The following is a 16283-nucleotide window of genomic DNA, read 5'->3' as shown; positions in this document are numbered from 1 at the left end:
GCCAGGGAAGTGGTCATAACTCAGGCATGGTGTCAAGCTAGGCTGGACTAACACTAAATGATGGTGCTGCATTGACGGAGGCTCTTTTCTGTCCCAGCTGGGCCCCTTGGTGGCAGCCTGAATAGGAGAAAATGTAAAAGGATAAATTCCCTTGCCCAGCATACAGTGCAGTCTCAGAGCCCATAGCTGCACAGAGGCAGGGGCTCTGCCCTTCCTCAGCCCCAGCGGGACAGTCACGGCCTGCATCCAGAAGCTCCATGGCCGTCATGGTGTGGTCTGGTCAGCAGGCTGCTGTGAGGCAGGGCATATGAGATTTAGCCCCTAGGGACCTTGGAGGCAATGGGACACAGCTCCTCCGGCCTTTGCTGTGTCTGCCTGGGAGATGGAGTGGTCACGTCCCGTGCTATTAATTCCGCCATGCCTTTTGCTGCTGTCAGGTCTGGGTTTCTGTAGCTAAATGGTGACCTGCCAGGCTGTTGCCCTAATTCTGCTTTTCCCCTTTGTATCCCATATGCAGAGAAGCAGAGGGAGCTGGCTCGGAAGGGCTCCCTGAAGAACGGCAACATGGGCAGCCCAGTTAATCAGCAGCCCAAGAAGAACAACGTGATGGCACGGACAAGGTAAAGGACTGGAAAACTCAGCTGTGCTCTAAGCTGCAATCCCTAACGGCCTCAAGATGGGCAAGGACAATGTTCATTGCCATTCCCCTACTGCCAAACACACAGCAAGAGCAGAGATGGCCCTTCCCAAACACTGTGCTGTGTTGCATCCCGTCCCCTGGAGGGACGTGGGGACAGCTGGGCCCAGGACGAGTGACAATACAGCCTGCAGGAGGCAGAGGCAGCCCAGCCTGGAGAGCGGCTTTTACCTGGGCAGGCCATGATAGGAAAAGGGGGAATAGTTTTAAACTAAATGGGAAGAATTTAGATGAGATGTTTACTATAAGGATGGTGAGGCCCTGGCACAGGCTGCCCAGAGAAGCTGTGGCTGCCCCATCCCTGGCAGTGCTCAAGGCCAGGCTGGATGGGGCTTTGGGCAGCCTGGGCTGCTGAGAGGTATCCCTGCCCATGGCAGGGGGTGGAACTAGATGGTCTTTAAGGTCCCTTCCAACCCCAACCATTCTGTGATTCTGTGATTCTATGAAAATCAGGGGTTTGATATGTTTGTCTTGAATGCTCTGGGCGTCCTCATGTAGTGTTGTAATCCTGCTAGCGGGAGAGCATACAGTGCTGCTTCATGTAACAGCAAACTGCCTTAGAGCTTAGTTCTGACTTAGCTGCTTTTATCCCAGTAGTTCCCCTGCTTCTTTTTGAAAATGCCCTCTTCCCCATACTGATTAACTTAATGAAGACTTGTGTATAATTCATCCCTGCGTGCTTTGCTATACACCTCCTCCGCACTGTGAACAGCATGGTCATACTTTGCTGGGGCTGCTTTGGCTCATCTCTGTATGACAGTATCAGACAGTGCTACAGACCTCTGGAAACAAACAAGTTCTTACCTGAATACTTTCTTTCGGAGTATTTCTGGTTTTTTTCCATATAGGCATCAGTACAATTGTGTATTGTTTACCTACATTCAGGGGCAGGAACCCGCTGAGTCAACAGGATTGCACTCTTTGCATGCTATGAGAAAGGTGGTAATTTTTATTGGAGGATCTTATGTAAAATGACAGCAGAATCTGCATTAAAGCTGGGTTTTTGTTGATGAATGAGAAACTTGCATGGATTACCATATATTAAGTAGAACAGGAGCTGTAGGTGAGAGTCTCTCTGTGCAACGCATCCAACAGATGAGGTTCCTTGTTTCAAATTAGTTCCCAAAACCCACAACAGCAGTCATAAATCATGCCAGGACTTTGTCAAGTTTTATTTGTAAGCACCTGCGATGTTGGTGAAATATGCTACACTGCTCACTGCTCCAAATTTGGTTGTTGAGACTACATTAAGGTGCCAGGCCCTTACTGGCAGTAAGAAATTCTGCAAATGCTCTCAGCTGGGTTTTCCATGCCCACTGCTCTTCTTTGTTTCCCAAATGCAAGCTGGGAAGACTTGGATTCTTTTGGCATTAGGCTGCACACTTGCTTCCCAAGAGGAATAGTAGCAGATTTGCTGCTTTAGAAAGACGCTGAAATTAGTGGGGGAAGATAGTAAGGGAAGAGGACGAGATAAGTGCAGATGCCTACCTGTAAAATCAGTGACTTTTGACTGGAGGGGCTGCTGTTTCAGAGCTACCCCTGGAAGGAAGAGTATTTTGGTTTGGGAAGGTCCGAGCACTGAAGACCATGGACAAAAGCTTTAGAACAGCCAGCTCAGCTTTATTCCATCCATGGACATCAGAGCAGTGTTTGAGGACATGGAGACCCCTGCACAGCCAAGCTAAGCCTGCTGGCAATAGATTCACATCTCTTAGTTACTTTTCACACAGCTTTTAAAAGCTTCCTTTGGGATCTGCAAAACACAGGTTTGCAGCCACTGCCTTAGTAGCAGATGTAGCCAAGCTCCGTTGCTCCCATACAGCTGGGAGATGCCTGGCACAGGCTCTTGCTGGCCCATGATTCCTCATCCCCCAGCTCCCTTGGCTTTCTGGGAACCAAGCAGCACTCTGGGCACAGCCCTCACAATACCTCTGGCCTGCCATAGACAGGGCAACCCCAGGAGGGCAGAAAGATCATAACCTTGTTCACAAGGCTGCAGTACAATTAGAGACTCCAGTGGGATACACAGCAAAACATCCAGGTTCTAGTGGCTCTTTACGTCTGAACTGTTGGCTTCTTCCAGGCTCTATTGGAGAAGAAGCTAAAGCCATTTCCCCTTTTTTTGCTCTTGTCCTCATCAAATATGTTTTCTTCATTCAGGCAAAGTGTATTGCTTCTCCTTGTCCCTTCCCCACTTCCTCCTCCTTCCCCAAGGCCATTGTTCTTCGGTATTACTTGTATGAATTTCTGAAATTTGGCCTCTGGCACCAGGTTGCCTTCACCATTCAATCTTCTCCTGAGGCAGGGGCACAGCCAGCCTTACAGGAGAAAGAATCTGGATCCATAACATGCTCAGCCTCCCTAAGAGCAAATAAAATGTGAACAAGGTTGGTGTGATGCTGGCAATCCCTACTGCAAGCACAGGCAGAGCCCACAAAACACCATCTGCACTACTTCTACACAGCCAGATATTGTAGTCCACCCTAAGAATAAACTAAACTCAGATGTCGTTGTAAAATATTCCATGTTAAGCAACCAAAACCACCCAGACAAAAAGCTCATACCTGCAGATGAAAGCAGGTACAACTTAATCCCAGCTTTGTTCCAAGGACACTGGGAAGCAAAAAAAAAAAAAAAAAAAAAAAAACCGCAATCAGGATGCAAGAAAAAGGCTTAAATCAGGGACAAAAACATCACAGTTTTAGCCTGTGGCAGAAAAGTTGAAGTTTCATTACTGCGAAAAAAGGCATTTCTCAACAAAAAGATCTAGTGATTTGTTTTAATCAAGTAAATAGCACCACAAAGGGCTGTTCTCCTTGCTCCCCTGATGGTGCTTTGTTCACACACAATGTAGTAACAATTGTCAGTGAGTGTATGTGGAGCAGTGACTTGAAAAATGGAGAGCAGGCATGGGAGTGAGTGCCTCTATTATCTGTGCAGGCAAGCTGCTGCTGCCAGATCACAGCTTCTGTTTTAGTTCCAGACATCTTTGCTTCTTGACTTCCTTCCTTCATGCTTTGTAGGGAGCAGAAGGAACCTCTGGAGGATATGGGAAGGGGTTTTGCACTTTGCAAATGGATCCTATTTTCTGCAGTTCCCTGATGCAGCAGGCTGGAAATTCTGCATCATCAATTAATTTCTTTAGCCGTGCATTTCAATGAACGCAGTAAGAAAATGCAACTAGTCGTGAGCCTATACATCTGCTTTGTTACAACATTTCATATATTTTGCTCTCCCTGGGCCTTTCCCATCTTCAATGCCTTTACATTACTAAAATCGTAAAGGCTTTCTGAAATTTTCTGAGTAGAAGCAGAAGAGCTCTGCAGCTGGTTAAAGAACAGTTAGAGCATGCATGAGACGGATTATCATTTTTAGACTTTCCCAAACTCTTAGTGAAGCCCTGCTGTATCATTGTATTGTTAAAGACCAATCATTCATTTGGGAGAGAATCTGATTTAACCCACTGAATAAGGAGATTTCTGTGATTATCTTGCAGTTCCCACCTGCTGAACGTAGTACCTTGCTCCATTTGCTGAGTCTGGTTGATCTTATTTTAAATATGAACCCAAGTCTTTGTGCAATTTTGTGGATGAAATAACTCTGTTGTGATCTGGATACCATTGAATAATGTATTTTCCTTATGCTAGAGGCTCTGAAGTCTATATTCCATTCCACAGATTCCCTCAGGCAATTAAAGGTGCAAAGTCATCATCAGCCATTGTAACAGTTCTGATGAACTGAAAGTCTTTATAGAATAATGGGATTTTAAAAGTGCTAGTCAGACAGGGCTCTTATGCTGTACCCATCAGCTCTCACTTCTCATATTACTAAAATTAGGGGTGAGACTTCACAAGTTCTGTGTTATGGGGGCTGGGTAGGGACTCAGGCAGAAAGACCAAATCCCTTATTTCCAATCCTAGAATACCTTCCCCTAGCTAGAATACCTTCTCCTGCTTACTTAATGCAAGTGCCATGTACTCATTGCTAGGAAAAAAGTCAACGCGGAAGTCTGACAAGGCAAGCACTGTGAACTGAACAGTTTCATCAGAATGAAGCCCAGAGTGTCCCAATCATTTTGCCTTCCAGGGAGGAGTGTGTTCCCAAGGCACGTCCAGCATCCATCCCTGTAAATCTGCTCTGAGCTACCCAGAGACACAGCCTGCCTCCTCTGAACTGCACTTATTTAAATGTCTTCACCAGTAAGGGAGGACTTGCAAAGAAATGACATGGGGAAAGCCTATCATATGACTTTGATATGACTATGTGTGGTACTGAGCTTTACTGTGTGGTTAATGGAGAACATTTAATTATTTCAGGCTCGTCGTTCCCAATAAGGGCTATTCGTCATTAGATCAGAGTCCAGATGAAAAGCCACTGGTAGCCCTGGATACGGACAGGTATGCAAAGTGATAATAAGATGATATACGTTGTGGTGCGAGCAAGTTTTCATGACAGAGCACAGCACTGGAGCTAACTCCTGCTGAAACCATTCTTGCAGACCACTTGCAGCCTTCCTTGCTGTGCCCTTTGGCATATGCTCTAATTGGTCTGTGTGTGTAAACAAGCAGGAAGAGACAAGAGTAAAGAGCACTTTCATGGAAATGTCTGAGGTTCACAGATGAAAGTTGCTCTCCAGGCTCCCTTGATGTAAATTGTCTGTGCCTAAAGGACAGCTTCACAGCACAAGAAGGATAGGAGTAAGCAGGGAATTCAGGTCTCTTTAACTGTTTCCTTCTTTGCTGTCTTGTCCTTCCCTGCAGTGATGATGACTTTGACATGTCCAGATATTCCTCCTCGGGATACTCATCAGCTGAGGTGAGTTAGACTCTCTCTTGCCATCCTTGCTATGAATGCTGATAGTAGAGCATCCAGAAATGGCTTAGAGCGGCCTTTTGCAGCCAAAAACAGCTACACAAGGAATTTAGCAGTGGTATAAACTCCGTGAGTCTGGAAGGGACCGTGGCAGAAACAGTGTCATGTTTCCTTCTTCCCCAGTGATCTAGTTGGCTCTGTCCCCACATTGCCACAGCACAGACAGAGATTTGCCCATCAGCTTCACTGAAGCTCTTCCCAGTTCTGCTCAATCCTGCAGTGCTGGCCGATGTGGTGCAAAAGCATCAGTTTGTCTGTCGTGGCAGCTCAGCAACCATCTGCTTGCCAAGGACGCAAATAAAGGAGCTGAGGGTGTGCTGTCATTTCCAGTTCTTGCGTGGGTCAAGGTCACCTGGAGGGTGTTTACTTGGAGCAAGCAGAAATTCCAAAGAGGACTTAGAGATATGAACTCTTGCCCTCTCAGAGAGAAATGGCAGGAAGTTCACGTTTGTTAATCCCTTGCATTGTTTCTGAATGTATTCCCAAGCTGTCCGGTGAATTAGCTGCTCAGCCTCTGGGTGCTGCTTCTGTAGGATCTGATTTACAGGCAGGGTGCTGAGCAGCCATTCTGCATGCAAGTTGCTGGAAACTGTTCCCCCTTGCATCCCTTCCTGGGGCAAAATCTCTCTGAAGTGTGGAGAAACAACCAAGAGCAGGGACCAGGTCAAATGATGTGGGCAATCTGTGGGCCCTGATTCAAAGGGTTTTTCACCCAGAGCTGGCTAGACAGCACTTGAATCTGAGATTACAAAGAGCCATGTGGCTTTACCACCTTTCAACTGCTGTAGTGCCCCAAACTGAGTGGAAGGACTACACAGCTCCCGGTTGGTTTATTATCATCATTTCCCGTTTAAAATATCATATATACTTCCCATATCATATGTGAGTAATATATTCCAGAATAAGGGACCTCCTTCCTCTTCTGACCTGTCAGAAGCAAGAAGCCTCAAGTGTTTGACTGTTTGTCTCTTTGTCTGTAGCAGATCAACCAAGACTTGAACATCCAGCTGCTAAAGGATGGGTACCGGTTAGATGAGATCCCAGATGACGAGGACCTCGACCTAATCCCCCCTAAATCGGTCAACCCTACCTGCATGTGTTGCCAAGCCACCTCCTCCACCGCCTGTCACATCCAGTAGTGAGGCCGGCAGGCTGTGATCAGTGCTTTCCACTATAACTGTAAAACTTAACAGCCATTGCTTCCTCCTATGGTAGGACGTGCACCTCTTTGTGTTCATGGAGCCAGGAGAAACCAAAAAATTCATTTTATGATTGGTTGATAAGTTATTTTAAACCATGGTTAAACAAAAGAGTTAAACTCAAAGTGCCAGGCAGTGCCTGGCAGAACTGACTGGTCCAGGGAGCGGATGCAGAAGGGCCCAGAGATACTTCTGGGTTTATGTAGGCACCAGAGATGTTTTGTAAGGTGTCAGTTCCAAAATGGGAAGGATTGGATGGGGCTGCAGTTAATCCTACCCTCTAAAAACAATCCATTTGCAAGATCAGGGGTGAGTGAGGTGTCAGGGGGGTTTACCTGAGGTCAGTTTGTAATTAGTTCACTAAGCCTCATTTGCCTGCGTAACCAAAATTACACCATGACCAGGGCACAGGAATGGCAATGGAGCAGGGCATCCTTTCTTACGGCAAGTCTAGCCGGGAATAACATGACACAATTCATTCACTTGCAAGAAAGGCAAGATGGTGGCATTTCACTGTGAGTCAGTACTAGCTAGAGCTGTGTCACACACCCAATGCAATCTACCCTTAGCACCACATTAAATTATCACCAAACACATCAGATTTGATTTGCAATCCATCCATACTCTCAGTAGATTCAGTCCTTGCCTGAGAATACCAGAATCATGAATTCAATTCAGTTGAATACACTGACTTCAGCTTCTACTTAATTCCTGCGAGAGCCATCTGCTTCCAAAAATCTTAAACTTTGTTCAACTAAGAAAAAATGAGTCCTGCATAAGACAGGACTGGAGCTGTACAGTCTGAAGGTCAGTGCTGAAAAAGCTAGTTGAAGAAAGATATTTTTTAGAGCTCAGCTATTGGTGCTCTTGACAGTACATCTCTTGGTGCATATGGGAGAGATTTGTTAATGTGCTGGTGTCAGACTTCAGGGGAGTTTTCAGCAACAGAGGGATTATGAGCAGATTCAGCTGAAAAAAGCCGTGAGTGGAAACTACTGTTTATTGCATCTCGGCTCCCTGGTGCACCAAGCTTTGTCTGTTAGAGCTGTCCCACCTCAGGAACAATTATGTTTATTTGATGCTGGAATAGTCAGGAAACCTGGTGTTACATTAGATTTCTGGACTGAATTGCCAGTTCACCAACAGATTGTTTTAAATGCAAAATAATGTCTAGAATTAGGAATATCTCCTTCCCCTGTTCGGTTTTACACTGCTGGCTTCAGAAGGCATGGGACTCAGGTGATGGATGGGCTGGCATCTTTCTCTGAGGTGAAATCTTTTGACACAGCCACAACTGTGTCTTTTCCTGCTTAGCCAGGAAGAAAGGCTGCCTGCCTTACATCAGCGCTCGCTTTAGAGCCTGGTGGAAAGAAAAAGTGAAGGCACTTCTGTTTCCGATCAGAATTCCCCTGAGCCACGAGAAAGAGCCTGATCTCCACCCTGAAGTACAGATCCCCTGTATGAAATTTGCACATCATGAGCTGACTTTTTAAGAAGTTCGCTTGGTGATGAGGAGGACACTTATTTAACATCACACGTTTTTACTCTGTGCAGTGCAAGGCATGATGTCATCTGCAGCATGAGCAAAAGAGCAGGCATACAGGGCTCCTGGGCTTTATTATTCAGCAGCTAGCTGCAGGCAACCGTGAAGGCTGTGTTTGCCCCCTCCCCAAAACAGGGACTGCTGCCCTGTCTGCCAGGGAACAGAAAGAAGATGGAGCAGACTTGTTTACTGAGCATCTCTGCCTCCTTGTGCAGAAGTGCTGGTTAACTTGCCAACTCCTCTAGGGAGAGAGTGTACCTCTAGTGAATTCCTCTCACTTTCTCATCACCTGGCAGTGCTGAGGGGGAATATTTCAAAAGTGTTTCTAAAGAAGCACAAAGCTTCAGCTCCCCAATTCCTTGCTTCTTCTTTTGTGTGCCAGCCTTCCCCTCCAGTGCTAGCTCCGGTGTGAGATTAGCAAGTTGTCTGCAGTGGGGAGAAGAGCTCTAACAGCACTGTGTGGGAAGAAAAGGTAAAGGGAGGAAAAGCTCACGGAGTCTTTATTTTCAGATGGGGAATGTAGTCAAAGCCTAACAGAAGCCCCGTGGTCAAACTAAATCCTATAGGACGTGGCCAAGTCTCTTTAAAAGTTCACACTTCTAAAGCAGGAGGTTGCAGTTCAGCGTTGGTACCATGTGACATCCCCATTGCGCTTATCCTCCTGGGTCGGTGTCTGTGCCTTCCAGGCAGGCTGCACACACTCAGCCTTTCCCACAGGGGCATTTTGGTGAGCCTGCTCAAGCAATGAGGTGTCTGTTTCTGTTGGTTAACCTTGGCAGACTGCACATCCCACAGTTCTCCTTCAAACCACCTTTGTCTTGGGACAAAGATGGAAGGAGACCTGCTGAGATTGTGTCTCCCAGGGCTGTAACTTCCCCTCTGAAGGACAGACCTTCCCTATAACCACTGCTAAGTTCTTTCATTGCCCGTGTTGCTGTTCTTTGCCTGCTATGTGCTCCAAGGCATTCCCCAACCCCACAACCCTGCAACCGCCCTCCACCCTTTTCATTGTGTGACATGCACCTGCTTCCACCATAACCCCTTAAGGTCCCTGGGAGGGAACTACTCATTTGCACATGTGAGGGAGGGAAGTGAATTTAAATGTGAACTAGGCCAGTGCTTCCTCCAAATACAGACAGAAGCTCAAGCCAAGTGTTTTTCCCTGCTCACAGAGGAGCTGGTTGCACAAATAGCTGGTTTGGCACGACAGTACAGGACCATAAAATGGCAATTTTTTGGCTTCTCCTCTCTATGCTTTGTGTTCATATATTTTATTAGGGGATTAAAGTAGAAAGGGTGGGGAGAAGTAGTTACCTGTGTAGGGTCATTATCAGGAAGGCTGAATGGATTAAGGCAATGCACGTGTGGCTATCATAGAAAACTGACCACTAACCCTTCTGAACTGCAGCCCCTTAATCAGGTTATGACCATGGGGCATGTTTGTTGGCTCATTACAGATTATGATGGACAGCCCAGCAGTGTGTGTTAACAGCAGATTGGCTTGGCTCTCCCTGTCTGGTCTTGTGTTCAGACCTTTGTTTTGGCCAGGTTTTCCTTGTGCCCTCACTGGAGGTTGTGGGGGCTTCCCAGGAAGGAGTTGGTTGTTGGTACATGGTTGTTCTGGTGCTGCTCTCCTTATACCAGCAGTGTATCTGCTGCCTGGAGAAGGCAAAAGCAAACAGCACAGCCCTTGACTCTTTGTTGCAGCATTAGAAAGCCCTAAAATCTGCAGAGCTGCTGGGTACTCTCTGAACTGCAGGTTGCTTGCAAGAAAGCAAATCATTCCTTGTTCCAGTCTTTGCACCAAACCATACGGTCTGCTCAGGCTTTATTTTCAGTCTGAAGTGTACAGAATACCAGGGGGAGCAGCGCCGTGGAGTATGAAAAACTGCATTACTGCCCATCTAAATTACCACGCAAATAGGATAGCTTCCTTATAGCGATGCTGGCACCTCTAACAAAGGAATTTGCATTTGGTGCTTCCTAAAGCCAGATTGGCTTTTGGGGCTAGGATTTTAAGTAATTTTAGTCACCAAATTATCTGAGTTTGGGCAAATCATTTCCTCTTATCAGATGTTAGTTTAGCCCTTTCATGTGAGCTGGACTGCAAGGTCTCAGCACTCCCTTCTTGTCTCTCCAGACAGTCTGCAAACCCCCCATTTCCAGATGTCCATGTGAGGGGAAGTATCCCCCCAGAGTCGAGGAAGGGTCCTAGATAGCATGGTCTAGTCTGCTTTTCCTGTGGTTGTATAAATAACCTTTGGCTGAAGGAAGGCTGATGTCCAGGTGACCATCCCGGAGGCTCCTTTGATGTCCTATCAGACATATTTTGAAGCCGACCTTTGGAAGAGCCACTGGATCATATCTGATGTTGCTGCATGTCTACCCCCAATGCGTATATTCGGCTGTCAGGTCTACTCTGCTCTTCTGGCCATCGTGCCTGCAGGTGCCTTGCGATTGCAAAAGCAGGCAGCCAAGCCTGCTGCACAGACTTCATAAGGGGCTTGAGGGTGCTGTGCCCACCCACAGACAGGACAGACTCAACTGCTTCTGGTTTGGCTCTCCATCTCCTTTCCCAAAAGGAGACAGCTGATCTGCTCAGCTGTGTGCTGGCTGACACATTGATCTGAGATCCTGAGCCCAAACCTTCCCTCTCCATGCAGAGTCTGTCCTCAGGCTGGCCTGCAAGCTGTACAACGGCGTGCAGGAAGCTTGAAAAGTGCAGCACCCTGTATGTGACTCAACAGAAATATGAAGATGCTTTTGAAGGAAGGAAAGACCCAGCTGGGCACCAGATGGAACAAGAGAAGAAAAACAAGCAATAACTGGAAAGGTTGCCAAGTGCTGCCTTGGCCTAGGGCAGATCCCAGTTGTCCAAGCTAATCTATCTCAGTGCAGTGCTGATACCAAGCAAAGCTTGTTTTCAGATGCATACACCAGAAACACCGTGTCCCTGAGCTAGCACTGCAGCCAAATACTTCTGCAGGGAGTCTGCTGGACCATCAGCGCACAGAAATGAGATCTGGGGTCCCTCGCTGCTTTTGGCACGTGTGTTTGCTCCAACCCCAGGCAGGTCATGTCCCCTCTTGACATCCATTCACTTCTGCAGCGCAGGGGAGAAACCTGCCTTCCCCGGCCACTACCACCCCGCATGGATCTTTTCAAGTCTGTGGCAGGCACCATTGATAGGACAGCTCTGCAAGCAAGGTGCAAAAAGCAAGTTATAAAAGTTTTACACATATTTTCAAAGTTCTGCAGAGAATAGCAACACAACTCTCCTTTCCCTCTGTTTACCAGCGTCCAGTGTTGCTTGCATGTGCCAGAAGGCTGCAGGGTGAGCTTAGTATAGAGATTAAACAGCTTTGGGGGCAGATGTTTGGCGAGGGGTTGTTTCCCAGTTATTTGGCTGCTGTCCCGTGCACAGCTGGCTACTTGATACGCAGGCTGACACAGGGAATGTGTAAGAAGAATTGGTGGTCCAACAGCACCATCCCCTGCCAGCAGACTTAAGGAATTCAGGAGTGCAAGTGGATTTCCAGCTCAGACAGTGAATTTTAATTGGGTGGTAGAGATCACTGACGGGCTTATCTGGGATATTCCCAGGGAAGTTTCATGCTTTTATATTTAGCATGTTTGTAATGATCTGAGGCACTTGTGTCTGGGCTCTTCCTTTATTTTTCCATTCTTCCTTGACGTACTCACACAGTATGGCCACTCTTACCTAGAACAGAACAGGCTTTGTCACCTGGCTGCTCAGCAAGCACAGGCTGCATGTGCCACCCTGAACATACCCTGGCTTTGGCCTCTGGCACCCTTCAGAGCTGACTCTTCACAACTCACTTCTCTTTCTAGTTCTCATGTCTCAAAAACATCTGCAGAGATGGGCAGAGTGCTACAGGGGAAGCTGGACTAGGCTGAGCCTGAGGGGCAGGCATGGGAATGTCTTAATTTTAAGGTGCTTTTCACCTCAAGGAGGACAAGGCATCCTTGTCACTTCTTGTCGAGGCCTTCTTGTGCGAGAGGCTGCCCCAGACCTTGAACAGCACCTCCCCAGACGAGCGTGCCTATTACAGAGCCACACAAACCCTGAAGCAGAAGGGCAAGAGGCTTAGAGGAAGAGATTGGGACCTGGGATTACACACAGAGGGTTGATGGCAGACTAACCACGTGCAGGTTTCTCCGTGGGGCTGGCATCCCAATTTTCACTCCCTGTGTTGTGCAGCTGAGCTGTTGCATCACCTCCCAAAAATTACAACTACGTCCCCTCCTTCAGCCCCCTTGACACCAGTGGCAGTCCCAGGATCACAGCAGCCTGGCTGAGCACTCCTCCGACAGCTTGCTTGGAAGGCAAGGGCCAGGGGCTAATGGAGATGGCATGGATCAGAGCACCGTGGCCCATGCAAGCATTCAGGAAGCCACGGCACGGAGCAGGACATCGCTGACTTTCCCTGGCACCTGCGGCGAGCAGCTCTTCCCATTGCTTCCCAGACCCACTTGCCAGCAGAAACTGGTGGTGGGTCTGAGGCTTTCTTTTTCTGTAAAAAGCTGCTTCAGCAAAAGATGGATTTGCTCCTGGAAGGAGCTCGCCTGGCTGATCGTGCCTGGTCTGTGAGGCAGCCATTTCCATAGTAACAAGTGGCGATAGAGGCGGTGGGATTACATCAGGGAGTGAAGGTACAAAAGAAGCCTCATTTAAATTTGACTGTCTCAGGCGTGGCACTGGAAGCCAGCGCAGTAGGCACCAGGAAAAGAAAAGGCCACCGAAAGGCCGTGCTGAGCTAAGTCCTGTTACACACCACGATGTTTGCCCTCCTGGAGCAGGATTTCTCCCCAAGCTGCCCATTCAGCTGCCCCAGGTCAGGTCTCCAGAAAGCACTGCTCTGCCCCGACTGCCTTCTCTTTTCTGCACCAGTTCTAAAAAAGCTGCCACTCCATTTGTTACTCATCTTCCTCAAGGCTGCATGATCTGGGAAAGGCAAAGTTTATCGGGAGATGTGATACAGACCCACAGGGAGCTGGAAAATTTGGACAAGCTCTCCTCTTCACAGCAGCCCTTCTGGTTTTTATCACTTCTGCCTCCTTCCCCAGCTCAGATTTGTCTGCTCTGTTTCTTTGCATGGGGAAGCTGGCTGGGATAGCAGGTATGTTCGGCTTGTCAGTGACAAACCCAAGGCAAACATCAGACCAGCAGGAGATCCAAGAGGTGTGATGGTGGGTGAGCCACCGAGCCGGACGGGATTTCTCTTCACCCACCTGAGTGGCCAGGGGAAGGCCGTGGGGCTGAGGGTCACCCAAGCGAGTTTTTTACCCACCAAGCCCAGGTGGGTGCCGTCACCCTTCCAGCATCAGCACTGTGGGCACACCGGGACCAGAGATCTCGGTCCAAGACCTGTCTGAGCCCGAGACCCATGGGGAGGCACAGGTGGAAGTCTGTAGGTGGTCCCCTTCTTGGCTGTGAAACACATGGGTAGGGCTGTGGTTCTGCAGAGAGAACAACTCTTGCAGAGGATGAAGTCTTTGCGGGGGAGAAATTTCAGGAAGATATTTCCCCCCCCCTCCCTTTTTGCACGTTTTTAACCATTTTAACCCTTTCCACAGGCATTACTGAACCTTAATAAAGAAGGAAATGAAGCACCATTAAATAGCTTTCTAAAGGGTTCTGAAAGCAGGCGCTGCTTGCATGTGGAGCTGGTCTGTGTCTACCGTGTGACTTCCAGACCTCATGGCACATCCTGTAACTGAGTCCCCTGGAGTGCTGCGCAAGGACTAGGGTGGGAGAACCAACACTGACCATCACGTCAAACATCAGTCCCAAACTAGAGAAGGGTCAGATAAGGGAAGGGGGGAAAGCAGCAGCAATGATAGAAGTATAACTAGTTGTCACAGGTAAACTTGGGTATCCGTGTCCAGTGGTTAGTTCTAGAATCGCAAGCCTTGTTATATTGCACACGTCCTCCTTTCACTCCTCTTTTCTCAAAGCAGCCATCGTCTTTTTCTTTTCTTCCCCCCCTTGAACTTGTGATGAGCAACAGAGGCAGTTGCACCAGAATGACTCTCAGCCCAGTTCTGCATCCCCCTCTCCCACCCAAACCCAAGGCAGTCCGGACAGCTGTTGGCCATCACAGTTCTTAATTTTTGGTAACTCCACTTGGATTTCTTTCCTTTTGTACCATGGCTTCCTCCACAAGCACCCCAGCAGGGCAGCACAAGAGGCTCTGACCATGTCCCAGGAAGCTTCTTTGCCCCTGGCAGCACCTTGCAGACTTGCACCTTACTGGGAACGTACTGGGTCGATGCTGGTGAGATCTGGCACTGCCAATCTTGCGTACGTGGCAGCTGATGGGAATCCACCGGGAGAAGCTGGCAGGAAGTGGCTACTGCCCTTTTCTTTTCAATTTTGAGGGAGAGGGGGATTTTTTTGGCATTAAGATTTTTGTCCACCTTCCAGTGGCCAAGTTCTGGGCTGCATTAATAATTGGGGTTGATTGGCTGTCCGGGCAGGTATGGAGCTTCACACCAGCTTTGATAGCAAACATCACAGCTGCATCTGCAGCATGGCTGCAGGCTGGGTTTCTCCTGTGCTGGCAACAAGCAGGCTGCGCTTCCAGCTGGCTCCAGATAACCTGGCAGGTGGGGGGACAGCCCTCTTCTGAGTCCGGATCAAGTCCGAACTTCCATTTCATGTCCTCAGCTTGAAAGAAACTAAACCCAAACAAATGCTACCAAGGTCTCCTTCCATCGCGCGGTGCCTGGCGCCCAGGGGAGGGGGTGGCGGGAGGCATTTGTGGGTCACTGCAAATGGGATCCTTCTGGGATATAGTTAATGGAAATGCCTTTCAGGAGAGACCTCCCAACCTTTGTGTTAAACTCAAAGCAGGAGATGAATTTCTGGCTGTCCTTGCATATAGTGAAACATAGCTGAAACAGCCAAATGCAAAGTAGAGTTAAATGTAGGGTTTGACCTGAATAACCTTTTAATTAGGAATATAAATTTGTTGTAGCTTGACCTTAGTCCATGTTAGGAACCTGCTAATCATTTGACATGCAGAGTGTATTAATGCTGCACTTAACTTGGCCATTGGTTTTATTATCTGGTTTTGGGAGTTTTTTACTCCTGAAGCATCAGTCTGCATCTTGTATGGATTCTTTTTCTTTCTTCTTGTTCAGAACATGTAGCACACTGTTGTACTTCTGTTCCCGTCCGCGTAGAGTATTGCCTTAAACAGATCAGTTGTGTTGTGGTTTGTTTTGGGTTTTCTTTTTCTCTACCATCAGTTTTATGCATTAATTTATTTTAAAAGTATGTTTTTTTTGAAAAAAACATGAAGCGTATAATATTTTTTTTTAACATTTCCATTGCAGTATTTATCATTGTTACTGTTTGTGTGTAGTGTAACAATTAATGATATTAAAAAGCATACGTATGAAAACCAGCCTGCCAGCCTTTGTCACTGGAGCGAGCAGGACAGCGGGGTGGGAGGACACGGACGGCACCACCTCCTCTGCAGCCCCAGCCCTCGCTGAGGCTGAAACCACGGGTGGACAAGTGGACGGGGAGCAGGAGATTTGTACTGGTGTACCTTTGCTTGGCCTCCAGCTCAAGGAAAACAGGAGCTCTCCTGGGAGCGGGGTGGCCCCTGGGAGCCCTTTCCGAGGATGAGGGGATTTAGGAAGCCAGCCCTGGCCTCCCCCATGAGGAAGCTGCTCAGAAAACTGCTCCTCTCCCCATGACGCCCTGGCTGATGGGCTGTGTCTGCAGAGGCAGTCCCACTGCTTTCCAGCCCCCGGTTCCCTCCCGCCCCCATCGCTTTGCCTGTGCTTTCCTTCCACCCGTCAGCCGTCAGCCGATGATTTAGGGCTGCCAGTGACTAATGGAGAGGAGCCAGGCAGTGAGCCCAGAACCCCTGAGGGAGGTGCAGCAGTGCCACCAATGCCTCAATACCATCAACTGCTGTTTTCCTGCCAGTAACTA

General features: G+C 48.1%; 1 protein-coding gene across 4 annotated transcripts in view; it reads left to right on the top strand.

Annotated features, from left to right (window-relative positions):
* The window catches only part of FAM219A (family with sequence similarity 219 member A), a 98579-nt gene extending 82838 nt beyond the window's left edge, over positions 1-15741 (top strand). For 2 of the 4 annotated variants that reach the window (XM_040542111.1, XM_040542109.1), the window contains exons 3-6: positions 518-620; positions 5014-5094; positions 5458-5512; positions 6553-15741. In XM_040542111.1, coding sequence (XP_040398045.1) covers positions 518-620; positions 5014-5094; positions 5458-5512; positions 6553-6708 — 395 coding nt within the window. In that variant the 3' untranslated portion in view covers positions 6709-15741. Of the gene's footprint in view, positions 1-517; positions 621-5013; positions 5095-5457; positions 5513-6549 lie in introns of all 4 variants that reach the window. The other 2 variants (XM_040542110.1, XM_040542108.1) reach the window with 1 other exon arrangement.
* The last annotated feature ends 542 nt before the right edge of the window (positions 15742-16283 follow it).

This window comes from Cygnus olor, chromosome Z (assembly GCF_009769625.2).
Source record: "Cygnus olor isolate bCygOlo1 chromosome Z, bCygOlo1.pri.v2, whole genome shotgun sequence".
NCBI lineage: Eukaryota > Metazoa > Chordata > Aves > Anseriformes > Anatidae > Cygnus > Cygnus olor.
The sequence above is the reverse complement of the archived record's forward strand: the minus strand, read 5'-3'. Positions and strand labels throughout refer to the sequence as shown.